A 23,775-nucleotide genomic window follows, 5' to 3' on the forward strand; every position below is an offset into this window, starting at 1 on the left:
CTAGACTCAAGTTCTGCATTATATACACTTGTGGATTGGGTCGCACCAGCTGTTTGTAAATCCATCGCTAAATCTCTGTGTAAAGTACTTACCTAAGTTCTTGACCACTAGCTTATTTCTCTAAATTAGGCTGCACCTTTCGATCTTAAGAGAGTTAAGTTAGGAAGACTTAAGGAATGTGTGATTTCTTTGCCAGGAAACGTTGGTTGTGCTGGCCAATTAAATGCAATCAGCTATGCAAACAGGGAGTCACTGTTGCTCACAAAGTTGTAACAATTTCCAAAAATAACAGTTTGAGGGGGAAAGTGCAAGGCCTAAATTGATTCCCCATAGGGCCTAAGCATCAGGGAATTTTAAAAAACCTCTACTTTTAAGACGTTTTTTTATTCCGATACAGTGGGGCGGCTGGGTTGAAAACTTAACTGTAGTCGTATTTCAGCATTTAGCACTCACTTGTTGTGTTAAAAGCCCATAGGGCCCTAAAAATGTTGGGCCCTACCGGATCTGTGTTATGGTCTTTTTTAAATCCTCAATTTCCCAATTCTCTCCATGATTCTGTTATCACAGAAACTATAGAGGCCTGTCTTAATGTTGCCATGAGTTTGTGGCTGGCCCAAACAGGCCTTACCTTGCACAGCAATTGAAGTCTTGCGGTAACATGAGATCACACGAGAATCAGGGGTTCACATCACACGGGAAAAAAACATCTGACGGGCCCCACCAGAAGAAAATTACATTTACCACTGGGACTGACAACTTTTCTGGGGGAAGCCCTGAAACTGTATATTAAAGTTAACTGTCAGTCATTTATAAATATTTTCCATGTGTGCAGATAAAGTCATACCTACATTTACAGAGTTATGCTAAGGTAAACAGTACCATCTGGTTATTTCGTGATATCATAATTGACCATATATTGTGTAATTTTGTTAAAATGGATGAAATCAAGTATATTATCTATGTCACTCAGTCTAAACAATTCAGATATTAGCACCAACAACCTCAGTTAGCTCAGTTAACTAGTTTTTGTGCTGCAACTTGTTTAGTTTTTAAATTTAGTGATGCATGAATCTCCACCTAGTAAACACTTTATGTAGTTATAACTTGGCTAAGCTGGTGATCCTAATTCTAGGAAATGTAGGAAATTGTATGTAAGTAGATGAATCAGGTTTGTGAAAAGTGGGCACAAGAATAATTAATAGAATACACTGAGTTTTGCAGAAACATGTTGTTACGCCATTGTTGTTATATTTCCTGTCATGTCATGTAAACGCTTGTTTTGTGAATGGACCAGCTTGGACAATCTTCTACAATGTGGTATAATCTACGCTGACAACTTAGTGGTTGTGGACAAGGAGAGCACCATGAGCGCCGAGGAGGACTACATGGCGGACGCAAAGACCATTGTCAACGTCCAGACTATGTTCAGGTACCGCAGAGAGCTTTTTACTTTGTAGAAACATATACAACAGTTATCTTTGTCTGTTTATATCTGAGCTGGGCCTTCCAAGTTTTGGATTAAATGGGCACCAGACTCCTCTTGATTAACTCATCTGTTATCAGTAAGATGCTGGAAAGTAAATGGTTGTTTTTCACCAAAATGGTGAATGAGTTCATCTCCAGTCGCCAAAAATACTCTTTTATTTAACAAGCAAAATAAAGCATTTATCACTGCCACACAGGCTCTTCCCCTCAGCACAAAGCATCTCATCTCTCCACTAACATTCCTATTTCTCTTTGACTCAGGTTGTTCCCCAGTCTCAGCATCATCACTGAGCTCACGCACCCGTCCAACATGAGGTTCATGCAGTTCAGAGCCAAGGACTGCTACTCACTCGCTCTCTCCAAACTCGAGAAGGTGAGCTGTCGAGAAGGGAGGTGTTAATGTTAAACAAACAAATCAGCGCTGGATTATAGGGCATCATCTTTAGCAGTGTAATGTTTAAAATGAAGCTTGAGGGAATGGTTTGTTTTCCCTCTGACCCTAAACTCTTACTGTGAGATGAAACATGTCACAAAATCTCTCTTGAATATAAATGAACAGAAACAAAGTCTGAGTCTTAAATCTTGATTATTATGTTTTGCATATTTAGTTTTCAGAAGGGAGCAAAATGGATTTGTTAATATAATATAATACAAGTAGAGCGTCAACAACCGTAACAGGATTTATTATTTTGTACAATTTTAGTGGTTTTTCACGTGTGTTTATGTGATATTTCGGTCTTTTCCCAAGCACTAATATAGCATAAAACAGAAAAAGACACAGGAGAATTCTCGATCATAGGCATTTTCTTTTCCTGATCTTTTTCTACAGTGAAAACTTTCACCTTCCTTCACAGTGTTTTGAAAACTTGTCTCTCAGCCTTTTTTCACCTCTGAAATCTTAAAACTCAGCTGTTTCATTTTCCACAAGTCTTCTTGGAGATGGAGCAAAACAGCAACCATATGGGCAAATTTGAGATTTCAATAACTTTTTTTGTGTCGGTTTCTATCTTCAGATCGAGCGTGATAAGGGCTCCAACTTGGCCTTCATGTTCCGGCTGCCGTTTGCTGCAGGCAGAGTGTTCAGCATCAGCATGTTGGATACACTGCTTTACCAGGTGGGAGAACAAAGACTGACAGGGGTTGAACCTGGGGTTCATTCAAGATTCAAGATTCAAGAAGCTTTATTTATCCCGAGGGAAATTATTGTGCAACAGTTTCATACAAAGGCGGAAAAGGATCAGAGTAACAATAAGCATAAAAACATAAATCAAATCAAAATAAAGCTAACGTCAGATAAATCAGATAAATCAAGCAATGAACCAAGTGTGACAGAGTGCAACAGACGTTGTGGTTAAGCGTAGGTATATACAATATACAACAATACGCAGCGTGCAGTTTAGCAGCAGATTGAAATAAAATAAGTACAAACTAGATAAGTGAGAAGGAGCGATAAGTTATAAGTGTTAAAAATGTTAAAAATGTAGCAGCATGTCCTACAGAACTAAGTGACAGTGTGGCACAGTGGAGTGCAGCAGCATGTCCTACAGAGCTAAGTGACAAATGTGGCACAGTGGAGTGTAGCAGCATTTCGTACTTCAGTCAGTTACAGTAAACCACAGTGAAATGTAGCAGCATGTCCTAAAGCACAGTAAGTGTATCAGCAGATAGTTACAGTAAACCATTAATAAATAAATAAAGTGATGTAGTGGTGATATAAGTGACAGTGTCGAATAGCAGCATTACTTACTGAAGTAAGTGACAGTACAACTGAATAAAGTACAACTGAATAAAGTGATGCAGTGATGGTAAATAGTGACAAAGTGACATTTTCAGGATACAGTGTCTCCACTGTTCCTTACCTGACTGGGGGGAGATGAATTATAAAGTTTGATGGCCGCCGGAAGAAAAGACTTCCTCCGGCGTACAGTATTACACCGGGGGAGAATGAGTCTATGGCTGAATGTGCTTCTGCTGGAGGTCAGCAGCTGGTGGAGAGGGTGAGAGTTATTGTCCAGGATGCTGTGCAGTTTAGACAGCATCCTCCTCTCAGACACCGCCACCAAAGAGTCCAGTGTGACCCCCAGGACGGAGCCAGCCTTCCTGATGATCTTACTGATCCTCTTTGCGTCTGCTGCCCTCAGTCTGCTGCCCCAGCACACAACAGCAAAGAAGATGGCACTGGCTACCACTGACTGGTAGAACATCCTCAGCATGGTGTTACAAACATTGAATGACCGGAGCCTCCTCAGGAAATAGAGGCGACTCTGGCCCTTCTTGTAAACAGCCTCAGTGTTCTTGGAAAAGTCCAGTTTGTTGTCCAGGTGTACTCCAAGATATTTGTAATCCTCGACAACATCCACAGTCAGTCCGTTGATGGAATATGTCAAGATAAAGATATAAAGTATACAGGTATATTTGATGACAGCTCAGTCAGGATTTTCTAGTAATGTTCAATAGCTTTTAAATTAAACATGTTTCATGAAAAGCCTCTAAGGAACATTTCACAACATTAAAGGTTTTTAAAATTAACAAATAAAATAAGCCCCAATGGGTCCACATAAATGAGAAATCCAAAATAACTCCTAGCTTGCCAACACTATATTCCTCTGCAGTCATTCATTCTTTCATCATTCCTTCTTTACTGTTTTATGACAAGCAGAAGGAAACTCACTTTTTTGTTCTAGTTTTTGATGCATTGCCATCAAAAGTCCTTTTTTAAGACCCATTTCGGATTATTAGAATAGAAATCAGCCTCTTAATTATATTTGGCAGGTTACGTCATAAACTGAACGCTGGAAATCCCAAATAATTCCTAGCCTGCGATGAACAACATTTATCCAAGTAAGCTGTGTGGCAGCATCTGATTGTTTTTTTAAATAACTAAAAAGGCTTGATTTGCCCAATATGTTAGGAAGCATATATACATGCGTCTCTGGCTGTGCTTGTTTACAATAGTTCACATCTCTGTCTTTGCAGTCGTTTGTTAAGGACTATATGATCGCTATAGCGAGGCTTCTTCTCGGTCTGGACACCACGCCTGGCTCTGGGTACCTGTGTGCTGTAAGTAGGAATGTTCATACCAGTCAGCATTCATAAGTTTGAGTAGATGAGTCTGTGCTTGTATCTACTCGACTCTCATTTTCCGTGCTCAGATGAAGATCACAGAGGAGGACCTGTGGATCAGGACTTACGGCAGACTCTTCCAGAAGCTCTGTTCCTCCAGCGCTGAGATCCCCATCGGGATCTACCGCACGGAGTCGCACATGTTCTCAACCTCAGAGGCAAGTTCAGCTGAGACGTCACTTTAGCTGAGGCACGACTGCAGCTTTAGCCTCCTTCCAGTATTCATTCTTCATTCCTCATCCTTTCTCACCTTCTGTCTTTTTCATGTGACTTTTTTTGCTTTTCATTGTTTCTGCTTTCATTTCTCTCCTCCTAAAATGTCTTTCCTTTCTTCCTTTTCACGTTTCAATCTCCCATTTATATTTCTTTTCTAAATTCAAATTTTTTTCTTCATTCATTCTTCTTCTCTTCTGTTTTTTAATCTCTGCAATAAGCTGCTTCCAATGCTCCACAACTTATTCTTCTTGTTCTTTTCATCATCGTTTGCTCTTTTATGCATTCCTCTATTTGATTTATGCCAAGCAGGAGAAGGAAATTAACTGTGTTTTCCTACAGTTTATGATGTATTTACCTTGATTCTTTCATTAGCCACTGTGTTTATTAAAATAATAATATAGAAAGTGGCTAGTATAAGAGACAAACTCACAAGCCTGAATTAGAAATGTATTGCTGGCTTGTATTAATTTCCCATCATTTAAGTGTGAATAATAAAATAGTAAATACACCATATTTACTATTTATTATTTGATTGATTTAGTTTGCTTTGGATGCCCCCATCTTTTATTGCTTCTCTTTTTGTTTGGATGTGTGTTTGTCCATCTCCGGTTTCAGTGCAAGGACAGTTATGCACAGGTAAGATCCAGACGTGTTTGTTTTTAATTTGGATATTTCAATCACCCTTCTTGCCTAAAGCACATTAAGATGAAAAATACCATAGTGGTATTTTTACGGCATTCATCAATATGTAAAGTTGATAACATCACATCTTGATAATGCAGGCACCGGAGAATTACACTTACAAAAGATGGAAGTTTACTTTATTGTGAAGCAGACAGATATTTCTTAAAAAAGAAAAAAGTGGAACAATAATAAGGATGACACAGTGAAGCCTTCACAAACACATTCACACATTGTATCCAGCATTACCACTGCCGTCCTGCTTCCCCAGTCTCAGGTGTCCATCAACACGCAGCACGGTGAGGAGCACCGTGAGCGCGGAGAGACCTGGAAGGAGAAGACGGCCCACAGAAACTCCACCACGAGCGACCAATCGGAGCACCCGCTGCTGAGGAAGAAGAGCATGCAGTGGGCACGGCGGCTGAGCAGGAAGAGCACCAAACCGTCCAGCAGAGCAGAGCGTATCTCGCAGCAGAGACTCAACCTGTACCGACGCTCCGAGCGTCAGGAGCTGTCTGAGCTGGTCAAGAATCGCATGAAGCACCTGGGCCTGCCCACCGTGGGATACGGTGAGTGGAACAGCTGACAACGAGATGAGATGTAGAGAAGTGACAGGAAATATTTGTTACCATATAGAAGTTGACAGTCTATTCAAGTGTAATAGTTTACAATGTATTACTTATTGTATAGCAATACTAAAGACAGTTGGCATATAAGTGGTTATTCACAGTTCTGTATGATTATTTTACTTTAATTTACAATGAATTAATTATCATAATGTGCCTGAAAATGTATAATAATGCGAAGGATGTTTGAGACTTTTAACATTTATTTAAGGTTACAGCGGCAGAAGGCAGAAATAATGTCATTGGTTGAGTTAAACTTCAGTGGGTAGAGCTGAAGAATCTCAGCTTTAAGGTAAAAAAAAAAAGTTCCAAAAAAAGAAAAGAGCTCCAAAAGAGGAAAGATAACTAGAATAAATGTGACAGTTGTACTTTCTGTATTTGTGATCATAATCATGGAAGATCAGCAGGCTTAGTACCAACGTTACATGTGCAGCTGCAGGCTAGAACTTCAGTCTGGGTCAGTTGGCTAATCTACATCAATTATTCTGGCTGGAGTGTATTTTAGCAACAAGTATGTGTATATATAACATTTTGTAGATCCCACAATGAATCAATAATAATAATGAATCAATAATAGAAGTATCAGCAGCCCTAATGACATGATCTCTCAGGAAAATTGTTGTTTTGCGACTGCCCCACAGATGTTTCAGTTTTTACTATTTTAAGTATATCATGGATGTGTGACCTATCTTTTTCACTGTGCCTCACTTGGATGATGGGTGGTGCAGAAGGCTCCATTTCCATGTATGCAGTGGTTATGCAAGTATCCATGTTAGCTCTGCCTGGGGCCGAATTCATCAATGCAAAAAGGGCCTAAACTCGTCATAGCAAAGCATCAGCTCTGAACGTTTTACTCTACAGAAAATCAGAGTTCAGGGGATTCTTTTGCTCCACCCACTCTCAACCAATTACATTGTTTCAGATGTGACAGCAGCTGCGTTTGAAAAACTCCAATCTGTGTTTCACTCAGTTTTGTCTCATCTTACTACCTACATCATTAAGATGTGGTGCTGTGGGTCTTGATAGATCACATCATTAACATAGCACTACGTCATCATCCACCTTCAGAAAACTTAATTTTCTCACATCACTTTCATACTCATTAAACTTTCCCATGTGCCATCTCACATACACACCACTTCAGTCATGATCATACCAACATGTGGATGTGGACACGTCATGCATGGAGATGCAGGAGCACCAAACCTTGTCCCAATTGCATTTGATCACAGACTGCAATTGCCTGCACTCTTTATCTGCTCACTTCTGTTTTTATTTGTTTTAGTTCTTCTCTCCCCCTCAGCTTCATGCTTCAAAAACAAAAGCAGAATCATGCTCCAGATGTGTTGCACTTGCAAAATATTTATGTAACGTGTCAATTGAATACGTTTCAGGAAGAACCCCAAAAGCTCCAGGTCATCTTATGAACCATGAATGTCAGTGAGGATTACTGCAAAAGGATCATAACATGAATGATGAATAATTTGGAAGTGATTCTGTGCAAACAACTAATGCATGGCTTCTTTGCATCGCTCTCACCTTTTTAAGAGTTCTTTTTGAAACTGCAAAATGCATTCGCTGCCTGCCTGATTTTATTCTTTTTCTTGTTTTCCCCCCTCTTCCTGTTCTTCTCCTCCTCTCTCTGATTCTCCTGTCTTCCCTCCTTTGGCTTGTAGAGGATGTTTCTAATCTCACTGCGAGCGATGTCATGAATCGAGTAAATCTAGGATATTTGCAAGGTAATTGTGTGTGCTGTTTATAACTCATTTACAACAATGTGAGTGGTTACAGTCCATCTTGTGGAGAAAGAAAGTTGTCCTTTCAGCATCCACTGAAGTTTAGTGCACTGAATGTATCCACAGAACGAGATATTCCAAGTTGTTTGTTTTCAACATTGTTTGATCTTTTCTGGTTGATTATTAAATTTGTAGTTAATTATAAATGAACAAATTAGGCCATTGAAGTTAACAGTGAATATCGTTGCTTAGAGTTGCAGGACATTTCAGAGCACCCGTATACAGAGGGGACCAGGCCGTCAGGTTAGCCGGTTGATCACAGTACTGCAACTCTACTGCATGAGTGTGTGTGTGTGTGTGTGTGTGTGTGTGTGTGTGTGTGTGTGTGTGTGTGTGTGTGTGTGTGTGTGTGTGTGTGTGTGTGTGTGTGTGTGTGTGTGTGTGTGTGTGTGTGTGTGTGTGTGTGTGTGTGTGTGTGTGTGTGTGTGTGTGTGTGTGTGTGTGTGTGTGTGTGTGTGTGTGTGTGTGTGTGTCTGTGTGTGTGTGTGTGTGTGTGTGTGTGTGTGTGTGTGTGTCACTCTGAATGAGTGGTAGATCAGCAGCCAATCTCTCACTTTCCTGCTCTACCATCTCTTTCTACCTGGTCTTTTCTGCATTGTGTTCCCGTGAGGTGACGTCCCAAATGGCTAGAATACTGCAGGGCATCGGAGTATGGCTTAAAAAGAAGAGTGGAGCGGAACGCATTATGTCTGTGGATGGAAGGTTAGATGCAGAATCTAAAGTTAGACATTAGATGTATAAATATTAATGTGTGTAGCAGAGTTGTCCTGATGTAGAAAATAAAGAAATAGTCTGTTATTTTCATGTATCAGGAACTCCTCACAGTGTATTGACACACTTATACCACGGCCACTTAAACACAGGCAAAAAGACGTGTTTACATTGTTGATTTCTTGCTTGTTTGTAGTTAGTTTGATGCACAAGTTTGGTCTGTTTTGCTAATTAGACTTAACTAATATATAATATTGCTTGTGCACTGATTTAGAGTGGTGGTTCACCTGTCAGGAGACGTTTTTCTCACTGTGGCTCTGCTCTCCAGCACATTGGACTTGAAGTGAAACATTGATGTCATAGTGTTGACTTTCAGCTTGGATTTTAATAATCTACATCGTCTGGAAACGGTGTTTTTGCTGAAGTTTAGAAATGATTGAAACTTCTATAAATACAAACTTGACCAAACTTAGTGACAAAAAGAGACCAACCTCAAAACTGACGATTTAAGAATATATATCCTTTATGTATATCATTACTAGTTCTGAATAACACTAAGCATATTAAATATAGTATTCATTTCTTATATTAAATATTCCAATTAACATATTTTAAACATGACAAAGAGTAGGAGGAATTGCATAGTATGAGGTTCACAGTATAGGAATGGTTCTTATAGTTATACATTTGTACATACATTATCTTAAGTTTGTGCTTGTTTGAGGAGATTTTTACCTTCAGTTACACAATTGGATGAAGCTCAAAGCAAAACTATGTAGAACTGGGCGATAATTCAATTTGACCATTTATGATGATATGTGTTTTAATGGAATCCTATCATGAGGAAATCATATCAAGATATCGTGATACACAATCATGGTCGTCTAAATTAATAATACCAAGAACATACCAACTCAAATTAATCAGAGAATGTGAAGTGAAATATTTTAAGGGAATATAAACACCCAATCATTCTGCTTATGGGAATATTATTGTCTTAATCTGATTACTCTGAATTTGAGTGCATGCACGTGAACATATCAGTGGTACCATGTGGTTATTTCCTATAGACTATTTATTAATTGAATGAAACATGCTTTATAGCGATATATTTTGTTATCATGATATGAAATGATTTTGGCCATATTTAGGGCCCAGCCCTAAGTCTATCAGCCACAACAATAAAAAAAAAACACCACTGATTGAATATGTGTATGTGACCATGGTATAATCCCTGTTTAATACACTGAGTAGTCCACAATAACATTGTCCTTAACGTCACTCACATAAACCCTGCAAACATTTACTGAGTTTTATAGAATATAATATATATAATCCAGCAGCAGGTCGACCTCTTCCACTCTCACACTCACAATGTGTTCTGCTTCAATCTCAGTTTGGTTCCAGTCGCTCTGCCTTTGGTCCAGTCTTGACGGATGCTGGAGCATGTCTCTCTGTGTTTGTGGGTGTGTCACTTGGGGCGGGGGATTGTGGGGGCTGAGTGTCGTCCGTTGGCATGGCAACCTGCCGCCTTGGTCCGGTGTGGAATGCGATGGAGATCACTTTGTTGCGTAGCTGCGGACGCTGTCTGCATGTTGGCTCCGTTCTGAAGCTGCGCATGGGGTGCTGTTTCAGTCAACAGGCAGCATGGGCCTCCCCTTGTTCCACAAAGTGCCCTGTCAGTAACGGTTAGCCCTTCTCTCTCTTCCACCCCGCCTGGCTTTATAAAGGGCCACAAGCAGGTGGGTTGTCATGGAGACAAATGTGCCCTCCTTTACCTTCCTCCGTTCATCAATTAACGCAAGTAGGAGCCGCCGTCAGAGAGCACTCAACACACATACAGACAGACATAAATAACACACACTGACACACACACACACGCAGTGATATGACTCATCAGGGGAATCAATGTTTACTTCCTCTTATTGATTTTTGATAAGACCTACATAGTGCCACACGGTTTCCATGGTTAGCTTAACTATACTATGAAAGCAATGAAAGAATATTGTTACAACTGTTAATATTTACTGTTTATATAATAAACATTAAATGCAGAAACAGTTTACAGCTTACTATTCAAAGGATGCTCAAAGTTTTGAATTAGGTAATTTATCAATTTATTACAAGGGGGACACGTAAGGCGAGAGGTGTTACCTTTTATTGTTTGCCAATATTTCCATGTTAAAGGGCTTTTTAAATGTCATAAGTCATAGTATACTGTAGTATGTAATGTAAAATTTTATAAATAAGTCATAGTATAGTATGCCGTTAAAAATATGATTAAAATAAGTCATACTATAGTATGTCATCAAAAGGCAATAAGTCATAATATGTTGTGAAAAATGTAATTAAAAAACTATGTCACCAAAAAGGTAATAGTAGAGTCAGATTCTTTGAAACTTCTAAATATCAATATCAGTATCCAATTCAAAAACCCAGTATTGGTCGTGCTATGATCAAAATATGACTTGAATCCAATTTTAAAATAATTTTAAAACAGCATAGTCGTCTTGACTTCTAATACTCTATTGTGTAGGTTACTGCAATTAAAAGTAGTTAAATAGTAATTGTTAACAGTTGTAACAAGCATCTTCTTCCATTAAAGAGTGTCCCCCGTACTTGCCCTGAGACTGTTCGTTGGTTACTTTGCCTTCATCCTCACTGAAAGGTTGAAAACGAGGGAGTCTCATATTTTCAGAGGTTAGAGGGCTCATTTCCCGGCTGATGTACTGTGTAATGGAGCAGGATGAGGGAGGGCTCCGGAGCAGCTCTGAAGGTCTCTTCTGTCTCTTTTTTCCAGATGAGATGAACGACCACCAAAACACGCTGTCCTACGTCCTCATCAATCCTCCTCCTGACACCATGCTGGAGCTCAATGACGTTGTGTAAGAATCCCACTTTTTTCTCTTACATCCAGTAGCAGGTTATATGCAGCAATCCTCGATTAAATACCTTTTAAGACCTTTTCCATGAATTTTAAGACCCCATCATGTCAGTTTGTGATAACTGTGTGACCACTGTATTAGTGCAACATAACTGACACAGATTGGGTTGGAACAAAGCACATGGCAATGAATAGAGTGCCTGATCCAAGGCAAAATTTAATAGAGTAATATCAGTAATACAGGTGAGCTAGACACACAATGTCGTATAGTATAAACAGTGTTTCCCCTACCATTATATTAGGGGGGCGCTGCGTGTAGTGTAGTATGTCATGAATTTTGTCTTTACAGGTACATAATCCGGTCCGACCCGCTGGCACATATGCCAGAGGACGCACAGGTGGGGCAGGCCCGCAGCACCAGGCACCAGCAGGACTTTGGCACAGAGACGAGAGACGAGACCCACCTCTGAAACCCCCTTCGGTCCTCTACCCTGACACCTTAACCTCTAGGTCCCGCCCGGCCTGACAGAGCATGTCTGTCTCACACAGATGAAGGCTTGTCTCGGGCCAAGAACAACAGTCCATCGTGTATGTGTGTGTGCATTATGCGTCTCTCAGCCTCAGATGAGAAATAATCGACATTTGAAACGATGTCCCTGAGAGACCTGCTGTTTCCCACTGAGCTGCTATAGGAGGATGCATGAAGAGTGCCTCATCATCGACCCTCGACTCCCCCTCACACCTTCTGTACTAACACACGTCACCCCCGCACCAGGCACAGGACACGGCTCCCTCCTGCCAACCAAAGGACTGAGGGATTTGATGGATGTTGTGAGAGGAAAGGAGGTTCTTGTGCACCTGTACAGGATTTCAAATCATCATTTCACTCAGGGGTGAAGTTGCCCTCGTGCCACTTCTCGGGCCGACTTCTATGCTCGTTTCTGCCTAAACCCACAAAAAAAAAAAGAATCTCAGGGCAACTGCACCCTCCGTTACATCTTACCAATGCTATGAATTTCTGACAATTCAAGCATTTACCATCAGATTACAGTACATGAGCACTATTCTTAATTTATTACAAATGTCTGTTTTGGTTTTTGCTTGTTTATAATCATTTTCTTTGGGAGCACAAACTTTTTTACAAGTCATCTGTGAATATACACACTGTAGTGGCTCTTTTATTGGCCATATTAGAATTGTGAGCAGTTCTCTTTTTGTTGTGTTGTTTTGGACACTGATTTTTGTTGTGGTTATAGTTAAAGACTAAATATTATTAATTTATTATCACCATTTTAAGTGTCCCAAATCATGTCTGCTAATACAGTATGTGCCATCATTTTGTTTACTCGATTGCTTTGTAAATATCTGAAAAATGTGTGCCATTTTGCATTTGTTTCGTGACGTCAGGGTTATTATTTTTTATTCTAGAGCCGGACCGATTTATTAGTTTGGACGATATTATCAGCGTATTGAAAGTTATCAGAGATGCGTTAGGCTGAAGGCTGATTTACTACAAAGATAAAGTGGTCATGACGCATTTCAAGTTTGCTCACAACACGTTCTACTTCATTTCATGTCTATTTAGAGTCTTATTTTCGTAGCTGAACTTGATTCTAAACATGTTTGTTTTTGGGTGTTTCTAGCTTTTATTTATACTTGTAATGCTTTTGACTCATTTATCTATTCAAATGTAAAATGCCTCACTGAGTACATATCCTGGTCAAAGCTCTTTAATAACCAGATTTAAAGAAGTAGTTTGACATTTTGGGGAAGACACTTATTTACTATTTTCTAGAGTTAGATGAGAAGCTTGACACCACTCATATCTATATGATTGATCTAAAGCTATAGCCAGCAGGCTATTAGCATAGCTTAGCTTAAAGGCTAAGCTAATCGCGGGGATTAAACAGCTAGAAGCACATCTAAAGCGCGCTACTGTGATGTTATAACTCGTGTTTAATCTGTACAAAAACATGTAACGACAAGTTTTTGTGCAGATTAATCGAGATATTAAGTGTCAGTGAGCTTAAAAGCAAACCAGGCTAGATGTCCCTCGTCTTCCGGTGTTAATGCTAAGCTAAGCTAACAGTCTCCTGACTGTAGCTTCAAACATGGCCGACAGACGTGAGAGTGGTATCAATATTCTCATCTAACACAAAGAAGGCAAATGAGTGTATATCCAAATAAATAATAATAAACTATTTCTTTAAGGTATACTGAAGTTTGACTGATATATCATTATCAAATTGGATTTAAATCAATTATCAGTATTGGCCCTCAGCATCAGTCAGGCGTTAATGTTTTTGGTTTTTATTAATTTACTCTCGTTAACTTTAATGCATTTGAAGTTGATGGTAAATATTAATTCATATTGAGATCCTCCAGTTTCATAACTCTTTAAGGAGTTGCAGTTTAACTGGTAGCAGAATCGTTTTGCACAGACAGTGAGCGGCACAGTCGAGTCGATTTCTACCCTCTAATCCGTTTCTTCATCTATTTGGAACGAGCTGGAGCTGAAACGTGAAGTGCTCTCCCCTCCAAATTGTACAGACCACACCTTGTGTAAAAGGCAGTGACAGTATATAATCTTGATTCAAGTATTGTTTGTTTTGTTTCATCACTGTAAATGGTAACTTTATATATCGTTTGGGGTTTCACTTTGAGTCTCTTCTGTGTGATGAAAGTGAAAGAGGACTTGAACTATTTTTGCACTAAGCTCTGCGGGGACGTGTGGAGCGTGACAGCATGACCCTTTAATCTGAATCTGTACAACACGGCGAACAGTATTCAACCATTCCTGTGAAGCAAGTCCAACGTGCACGTGTACATGTCGACCTGTTTAGTTGTTTTGATTTATCTTGCAGATTTTTGAAAAGTGTATTTTGGCAAGTGCCATTCTTATTTATCTAAAGAAATATGAAGTGATACAAGTGTAATGATGATGACGTAATCTCAGATGGGTTTCTCTTCTTCGATCTGCCTTTTTTTTTTTTTTATTATTTTGAGGAATCAACCTAACCTTTATTTATGTTTAACTGTGTATATTTTGCAAAGAGTCCCCATTGAAACGTACCGTTGTCGATTTTGCTCAGCGGCCCCTCAGAAGTGTCAGTTTACAGGGCAGGAGAGGAGTGAAAGCGTGAGCGACCACGATGGAAGATAACGATGGCTGTGCCGATCCATTCATTTAACGTCTTCCTCGGTCCTCACTCCTCACAAGTCTCAACACTCCACAAAGAGTTCACTCCAGACCTCCTACTGTCCATACTTACAAATACTACAAGGGGCATGTAAACACTACAGTAAACAGCATGTTTTGATATACAAGCTTGCCAAGAACAATACATTTTGTGGGATGTCCCATAGCTAGAGAAACCCATAATCAAGTTGGAGCCATCATTTGATACTGTGTATTTATATGAATGGAACATGCATGTTGTGTCCAGGTGTTATCAAAAGCCTACGTATTATGTTTACCTCCACTTTATGTTTTTAAGTCATCAAAAAGGGGTTGATCCATTTTGTACTATTTCTTATGAGGAGCGAGTGTACTTCTCAACGTATAAAATATGAACAAATAAATGCTGCATGCAGCCAGATACGATGAATAAAAAGACCTTTTTATTTGAGCTCACATCGTCAAATGACAACATGATGCATTTGGGGACAATCACATGTAGGTACATCTGTAATTTCATTAGGTAAGGGTGCTATTTCTTATTAAGTACTGACTTTATCACAGTATCACAAAGATTACATTTAAACTGCAGCAGCAGGTATAGTTAATTCTTTCCTTAAAGGTGTAGTTGGACATTTTAGGCATTACACTTATTTGCTTTCTTGCTGAGACTTTGATGAGGAGATTAATACTCTGAGGTGTTGTTAGAGTAGCTTTGAAGACTAAAGTTTCATCTTGACAATAATGCCAAAAATGAGGAAAAAAAGTACAGTAGAATGAAATTATTTTGTATAAAAACATCCGAAATTCTGCATAAGAACAGTGACAAAAAAGTCAAAGTATAATATGTCATTAAAACGTTTGCTTTAAAAATATTACCAAAGACTCAGAGTTACACCTATTTCTCGATATGTCATGAGAAAGTTTTTTTAAAAGTCATAGTATAATATAACAAATCATCCTTTGTTAAATGTGTCTTGTGTGAGTCCCCCGTCCTTACTGCAGTGTCATACAAAATCACTCGAGTGTCCCTTGGACAGACATGAGCGTGGGATCGATCTCATCCAACTCTCCCCAAGAAAGCAAATAAGCCTGTGTCCCAAAATGTCAAACTATTCCTTTAAGTGTCGACCTTGTCTTCCACAAAGATCAAAAACAAAATAATTTTACTTAAAGAGTGACAGAATAAAACTACAACATTTGATGTGTGACGTGTACATAACTTTCTAAACTCCTTGGGTACCTCTGTCCTGACACCGCTGCTTGTTGGCATGTATCTTCTTCCACCTTGCTCTGGTCCAGCGGCCGTTGTTCTGCGTGACTTCGTGCAGCAGGTCCATGAAGGCGTACTCGTTGCCGGACAGCAGTGTTTCGTCATCCGGCGAGGCCCCACCAGAGGGAGCCTTTGAGCCGCTGCTTCTGTTCTCTCCCCTCTGTCTGCTCGTCACGGCTCGCTTTGGTTCATCTCTCGGGTCTGCTGTGTTCTTGTGGGCAGGATTTTCTGCAGATTTCAGGTCTTGATGTTTTTCCTGATTCTCGGTCACCTCCTCTAGCCTTGTGTCGGTGTGGGTGTGAGCCTCACTGAGAGAAGTGGTCTTGTCATTTGGTGTAGAGAACGGAGAGTGTTTCAGCTGCGTGTGAGCTACAGTCATTTTTAAAGGATGTTGGTTTGGAGCAGTTTGTGATTCTTCCGTCTTCTCAGACTCCTTTTCCTTTTTGTCCCGGTCAGATCTGAAGGGACGCTCCTCTTTCTTCTTCTTCTTTACCTCACCTGGAAACTCTGGTGTCCAAACAGTGAAGATCTCAGACCCCTCCTCCTCCTCCTCTCTTTTACATCTTGCCTGCCACTGAACTGCGGTCGGAGGCCAGGTGGAGATCCTCCCCATAACTTTTCCCATCTGTGATCTTTGACCTGCACTGTCACTGGACTGTTGGTGGAAATAACCAGTGTCAGGTTTATTCTGATTTGTACCAATGCTCAGATACGGTACAGTGTCAGTGTTGGCAGAAACATGGTGGGTGTTTTCATCAGCATTGGATTGTTTAGCATTTTTTATTTCTGTGTGATTTCCTCTGTCTACTTCACTTTCACCTCCCGGCTTCTTCTTTTCTTCGACCTGGTTTTCTGTGTCTTTCGGCTGAGCCTCCGTCTCAGTTTGTAAAGTCACCTGATCTTTCACAGACGCACAAATAGGAGACATAAAGAGAACAGCATTAGCTGACTTCGCTCTGACTCCAGTGAAGGATCTCCTCCGGTCCCACTGATTGTTTTCTCTTTTCTGAGAGTGTTCTGGAAGCGTAGCACTGAGGCTCGATCTGCCGTCTTCTTTCAACTCATTTTCTTCTGGAGGTCCAGGCATCACGACTTTGCTGTTGCGTTTCCTCCTGTGCAGCACTGCCAGGAAACACACCACAAACAGGAGCAAAGACAGGACCACTGCAGAGGAACATGTGAGAAGGAAAACCCATTTTAAAGCGTTTGATCACATTTTTCAGCACAAATAGAAACCTGCATAGGAGAAACATACCTATCAAAACAACGAGTGTACAGACAATACTGGTATGTGATGATGGTCGGGGTGTCACACAAGTTTCTGAAAGGAACAGAAACATGAAGAATAAATTATATAAATGTTTAAATATCAAACAGCAAGAAGAACCAATCATACCAGTGGGTGTTGTATACGTGGGCCAGTCAGAAGGTTTAGGTTGGACAGAGATCTCCATCCCTGATGGAGGTGATGGAGGTGATGGAGGCGATGTCACATAAGTCGCTAAAGGAAACAACAGACAAAGCAAAGAGATAGAAACAGGTTTTCTACACCGTTTCCACGGTAAAACTCAACCACTTTTCGAACAACATACATCTGTGGTAAATTACACATTTATACACAGTTTATACATTATGTCGCCTAATGCACTGCATCACATTAAATCAGATCTTATTGTGCTATAAACAATCAGAATTAGGTTTTGTCAGTTTTCTGCAGAAGGGTGACAAATTAAAGAACAACTTATTTTGACCTATATAACCTGTATTTCCAACGGTAAAAAGCTGCACAAGCTGCACAGTCTTCTAAATGTGTTATTGAAATAAAAGTGTTTAGCATTTGTTTTATCTGAAGCCGGGTTATAGACACATCAGACTACTACGGACAATACTGCTGAATAAAGGTGTCATTTCTAGACAAAATAATACATTTAACCGCCCGGTCTCCCGTTCCTTTGAGCCACATGGTTGGAACAAAAGTCATCATAAAGGCCATGAAATAAGGCTAAAACCTCTAGGGACTAGATCTCTTTTTGGCAAACTACCACTTCCAAGGCCAGGCTTTATAAAAAATAATGCTGTAATTTAAGTCAGAAGTCATAATAAAATTTAAAAAAATCATCATAATTTGGGGGAGGAAGTAAAATTATAAGTAAGTATAAATAAAAAGTGTAATTATTTTGTATGACATTATGAAATGATGAATATAGCTACTACAACTTTACTATCAACACCTCAGTTTCAGTTTTAGTTTTGACTGGATGGCATTTGTGGGAGCAATAAAATGTTTTGCATAAAATCCAAAATGGTGGACAGGACTGGAGAATGTGTTGAGGCAGAAATGAGCAGGAGCTTCACCTACACATTTGTCTAGAATGAAGATCTACAGTTCAGAGATTGTGATTGAGACTAACTTGTTCTATAAATGACCACATGGAGGTGCTGTCCACAAATAAAAACTCCTGCACTTTCCAATACATTTAATTGAAATCCGTTGGGTACTTATATGCAATATCCTGCTAAGTCCCAGGTTATTTATTTTAAAAATACATCGGTGAAATTAGTTGCCAGTATTCGAGTTAATGCGCCACGTGACAAATAAAACAGATTTTAAGAATTAACATGAAATATTTTGAGAAAAAAAAAGTAGTCTCAGGATTATTATTCCAGTGAACAGGTGAGATTAGTCCGTCAGTTTTTACGGGGATGGGAAAGGTTTCCACACACGTGCCTTATGATCGTGGTAATCATGTTCTTCTGACCACTCAGAGCTCTTTACAGTACACACTATATTGGCACACTCCCTCTGCTCATCAGGATAAGGGGCGATTTGGGGTTCGAGATCTTGCCCAAGGACACTCACTACATGTTGACTGGAGGAGCCAGGGATTAGTGCACAACCCGCTCTATCTCCTTGGCCACAGCCGCCCCAGAGATTTACGATATTAAAGTTAAATCCTTACCATACCTCTTATGATTTTTTCCTTAGAATTACACACCTTTTCTCAGATTTTGTCCCTAATTATCTCTCATAGTAGGTCTAATTCTATCAAAACTAACCAAATGTACCATTCCTTAAAGAAGGTGATGGGACCGTTGTGAGGATATCAGTGGGTTTGGGTTGCACACATTATAGGGCTGGCTGTGGCTCACTGGTAGAGTGGGTCATCCTCCATTCATCTCCCAGCTCCCCCCGTCCACATGTCGAAGAGTCCTTGGGCAAGACTTTGAACCCCGAATTGCTCCCCGTGCTGTGAATAGGTTTATGATTGTGGTGTGAATGGTTAGGTTACATGGTATGTAGATGTCCACCATCTGTGTGAATGGGTGAATGTGACAAGTAGTGTGGAAGCGCCTCGAGTAGTCAGAAGACTAGAAAGGCGCTATATGAGTAAAAGTCCTTTACCAGAAGTCTTTGTCTGTGATGGTGGTCGCGATGGAAGCGTTCCTAGAGAGAACAACAGAGACACTGAGCACGGATGTAATTAAATAATATTAAAGAATTAAAGAAAGAGAAACTGGGATGAGAAGCACATACCAGTGTGTGAAGACATTATGGGTGCATCAGTGGGTTTGGGTCGGACAGAGGTTTGTGTCTCTGATGGTGGTCCTGATGGAGGTGGGGAACAACAGAGGTACTCAAATTAGATATATAGATAAAAAGTAGGCAAATATCATAAATAATTTTATTGGTGAAAAACTTCAAATATTAAAAAGGAAAGTGAGAAGATGTACCAGACGTGAATGCAGGGACTGCTGTGAGGGTATCTGTGGGTTTAGAGTGAACAGTTGACGTTATGCACACCGACACGTCCCATGCCGGTCGACCCCTCAGAGATGGAGGACTCTCACAGGTCACCGCCATCTGTCTGTCCAGCAGAGATCTGCTTTGGAGATCTGAGAAGAGAAGCAGCTTCAGGTTTCCACAACGCCTTGTGGTTATTAGTCTACATTATAAATTTAACAAACCTTTCAGGAAATCGACAAAGTCTTCAGCGCCACAGGAACAGTCCCAGGGGTTTCCATCTAATCTGATCCTGGTGGACCGGAGAGAACTGAAGACCTGAGGTGAGAGCCGGGTCATCCTGTTCTCAGACAAGTCCACCTCAGTCAACACAGTGAAGGAGCTAAAAGTATTTGGATCAATTGTTCTGATCCTGTTCTTACTCAGACTGAGCTTTGCGAGGTGAGTGAGCCCGTTAAGCGAGGACTCATTCAGAACTTCAATTTGGTTTTCTGCGACGCTGAGTTCTCTGAGAATATCAAGCCGACTGAACCAGTTTGGGTTAATCTCAGTCAGCGAGTTCTGGTTTAAACTGAGATCTGTGAGGTTCTGGAAAGAACTGAAGGCCCCTTCAGCAATTGCTGTGACACCAGCGTTGTCGATCCTGAGCCTGGTTACAGAGGAGAGGTTGTCGCTGCGCAACACAGTGGAGTTTATCTCCCCAACGTCCCTCAGAAACATCACCAGAGATGAAAAACCAGGACTGAAAGCTAACAGAAGAGGATTATCATTACATCGGGGCGCATGGAGATTGAAATTAATGAAGTCAACAGCAGTTTTGACATGAAATCAGCTGAATTGTTGCATGCTCTCTCACTTTGTTTAATTACACTTACATTGATTCTGTTGGAGAAAATTGAACAATGCAGATACAAGATGAATGAGTGCATTAAAGGGATCCTCAACATGTCACTGTATTTGAAAGCCAGTAGTGTGTGGCAAGTTGTATTAGTAGCATGAATTAGAACTAAATCTCTGCACACTGCTTCCTCATATAAACATGAGTTTCATGTCATGATCTAATAATTTATCACATTAAAACAATATCATTTATCATAAGTTTGCATGTTGGGTAATAGGTGAAAATGTCTTCATACATGAAAAAACTATTTTTATAACAATAAACTTTTCACATTATAACTGATTTGTACAAAACATGAATATGTTTAGAAATGCACTAACTTTCAGTCCATGGCGGTTAATAAGTCTGCGCTTTTCTACCATAAAAGGGTAACGAACATTTAGAATTGTTTTGAGGAAAAGTGATTTGATTTACACTTTTATAAAGTATTTATAAAGCTGTGGTAAGGAAGAAATTTACATCAACTTTGTCCTTACCTGGTGGCATTTCCGGACAGAATAAAGTTTGTCCATCACCGGCACAAGAATGGCTCCAACGCACATTTACCAGCATCAACACGAGACAAGCAACTGTGGAGACAGAGAGGAATCTGATCAGTGCTGACTTCCACGTTTCATCACTTCTACATGTTGTATGAGCAATGAGGAATACGTGCCCTTACCCTTCATGGTGAACAATCTGACAGACGCTGGCTGCAGGACTTCAGCTTGGACTCTACCTGGAGTGACACTTTACCAAGTTTGGAGGTCTTGTGATCACCTGAACTAACAGGTGTGAAAAAGAAACGCCGTTGCCATGGCAGAGCAGAGTTTGCCATGGTTATGAGCGCTGACAGTGAGGCCGGTGTTCCAGTTGGGTGGTAGAGTGTGAGGCAGTTAGCACCAGGGGAGGGCCTGAAGATGTTTTGACTAATCCAGTGTGATGGTGGACGAGATATTTTTGCTTCTTTGCTTTGGGAAGATTTATACAACTCTGTGGCGTTACGGTTAATAAAAACAAGCATTTCAGTGAAAAGATGCAGCATCTCTTGCTAAAGAAAAGTGGAAAACAAAAAGAAATACTTGTTTGTGATCTGTTAAGATTAAAATCAGTGTGGTGTCAAAATAAAATAAACAGTGAGGTCTTACAAATGGACAAATCAAGCCATGAGAAAAGAATAGAAATGAAAAGTGTGACTTTTATTCACCTGAAAATTTATTCTGTTTCAGTGCTTCCATTTTTTTAAATAAATAGATGGCATGGGAACAAAGATAAAAATCAACATAGATGAAAAGTACACTAGTGTAACAAAAGTGGTGACCAAATGCCAATACAATCTTTTAGTGAACAAAAAATACACTTGCATACAAATAAGGATTTGCCACCTCCTCCATCCAAAAACAAATCAATATGCAGCAAATGAGAAATCAAGTATTCTGTTGGGTTTTTGGAGACAGCAGCAGTATCTTATGAGCCGAGGCCCTTCAGCTTTACATGTCAGTTTTCAATCTTAGTGTTTGGTTTAGTTTTAACAATTCTAGGAGTGCACAACAGCAGTGTTTTCAATTAGTTCTTAGTTTTGATGCCCATTCAGAAGTTAAAAATCCCACAAAAAAACAGAAAGTTAAAGTGCTTGTGCAACACTTCTGGTTGTTCTCTAGGCCAACAAACGGTTTTCTAAAAAAGCACTTTGATTCTTTTGAAAAGACAGAGAGAAGAGAGAGACGACGTGGCAGTGTTTGTCAACACCTGGGAGGAATGTTCTTTAATGTTGGTACATAACTGAACCACAGTCCCCCGTCCCACACACACACAGAAACCCCTTTGTGGATATATCAAATACTGTCATTTGAAGCGGTTTCAGAGCGGCACGAAAACACCCTTCACAACAAGAGTGTGTGTGCCGCACTGGTGGGTTAAAGATGGGACAGGCCGACAAAAACACTCAGGGTGGAAAGGAGAGGGGAGTTACATTGCATGAAAGAAGCCATCGACAAGTGTTCATGAGTGCACCTTTATACAGGACAATTCAAGAGTGCCCAGTGGAGTGAGAAAACACAGCTAAGCTCTAAACATCAGAGAATTCCCGTTATGATGAAAACACATAACATCAGCTCAGACTCTATACCACATTGCTGTAATCATAATAAAAATAAAAATAAAAGCTGAAACAAAACCAAAAAAAAAATGCATCATTTCTGTACCAAAACCTATTATTCACCCTCTTTTGACACCCTCAAGAAAAAGGATGTTTTGACAAATAAAAGTATTTAAAATGACTGCTCTGGGTTTTTTAATGTTTGTTTGTTGTTTTTTTTTGCTATACACATATCCAGTGCTACACGATCAGCATCTAGTTTAAAAAGCGGTTGAATAAATAGACGATAGTACCACGATGCGTGAAAGGCCAAACGGATGTCTGAGGGAGACCTGAGGAGCTCCCCGGGACAAAAGAAGAAGACAGTTCAGAGCAGCAGGTTTTTTTGGATATTCCCGGTGAGGCAAAATCGGCAATGCCAGCCTGATTCGACAGATTCCACGGTCCACGCAGGAAGAGATTGTTATATTTGTTAGGACAGCAGATCAGTCCGATGGTGCTAAAGGGTTGTGAAAAGGTCCCCTTGCTTCGGATTTTCTGAAAAGAGCGACAGAATCCCCCCAATGTCCTCTGCTTTTGTCCGAATTTCAGAGGCGTTTCCGGAGAGAAGGAAGGACTTTAGTGCTGCAGCTGAGCTCTCAACCATGACAGTGCTGAACTAATAAATACTTCATGTAAAAATGAACATCCACCACATATGAAAGAGACAGAGGAAAAATAAAATGCCACATGCTTTGGTCGTGGTCGTCGTAGAAAAACGGAGCCCGACCAAGAGAAACCCGAACAGATCGCACTGAGATCACGGGGAGAAGAAGCAAATTCAGCCGGCATTCCTGTTTTTGTTGCAAGCACCAGTCCCTCAGACCACCTGTGACACACACACACACACACACACACACACACACACACACACACACACAGACACACAGACACACACACACACACACACACACACACACACACACACACACACACACACACACACACACACACACACACACACACACACACACACACACACACACACACACACACACACACACACACACACACACACACACACACACACACACACACACACA

The 23,775-nt window shown here is 40.3% G+C and overlaps 1 protein-coding gene across 1 annotated transcript in view; it reads left to right on the forward strand.

Annotated features, from left to right (window-relative positions):
- kcnt1b (potassium sodium-activated channel subfamily T member 1b) overlaps positions 1–12,031 on the forward strand; it is a 78,513-nt gene extending 66,482 nt beyond the window's left edge. The window contains exons 23-30 of the mRNA XM_083911803.1: positions 1,295–1,429; positions 1,747–1,858; positions 2,499–2,600; positions 4,462–4,545; positions 4,638–4,766; positions 5,777–6,074; positions 11,439–11,523; positions 11,872–12,031. Of these exons, the coding sequence (XP_083767929.1) occupies positions 1,295–1,429; positions 1,747–1,858; positions 2,499–2,600; positions 4,462–4,545; positions 4,638–4,766; positions 5,777–6,074; positions 11,439–11,523; positions 11,872–11,992 (1,066 nt within the window). The 3' untranslated portion in view covers positions 11,993–12,031. The remainder of the gene's footprint in view (positions 1–1,294; positions 1,430–1,746; positions 1,859–2,498; positions 2,601–4,461; positions 4,546–4,637; positions 4,767–5,776; positions 6,075–11,438; positions 11,524–11,871) is intronic.
- Positions 12,032–23,775: the final 11,744 nt, after the last annotated feature.

Source organism: Echiichthys vipera (genome assembly GCF_963691815.1).
Source record: "Echiichthys vipera genome assembly, chromosome: 4".
In the NCBI taxonomy this organism is placed as follows: domain Eukaryota; kingdom Metazoa; phylum Chordata; class Actinopteri; order Perciformes; family Trachinidae; genus Echiichthys; species Echiichthys vipera.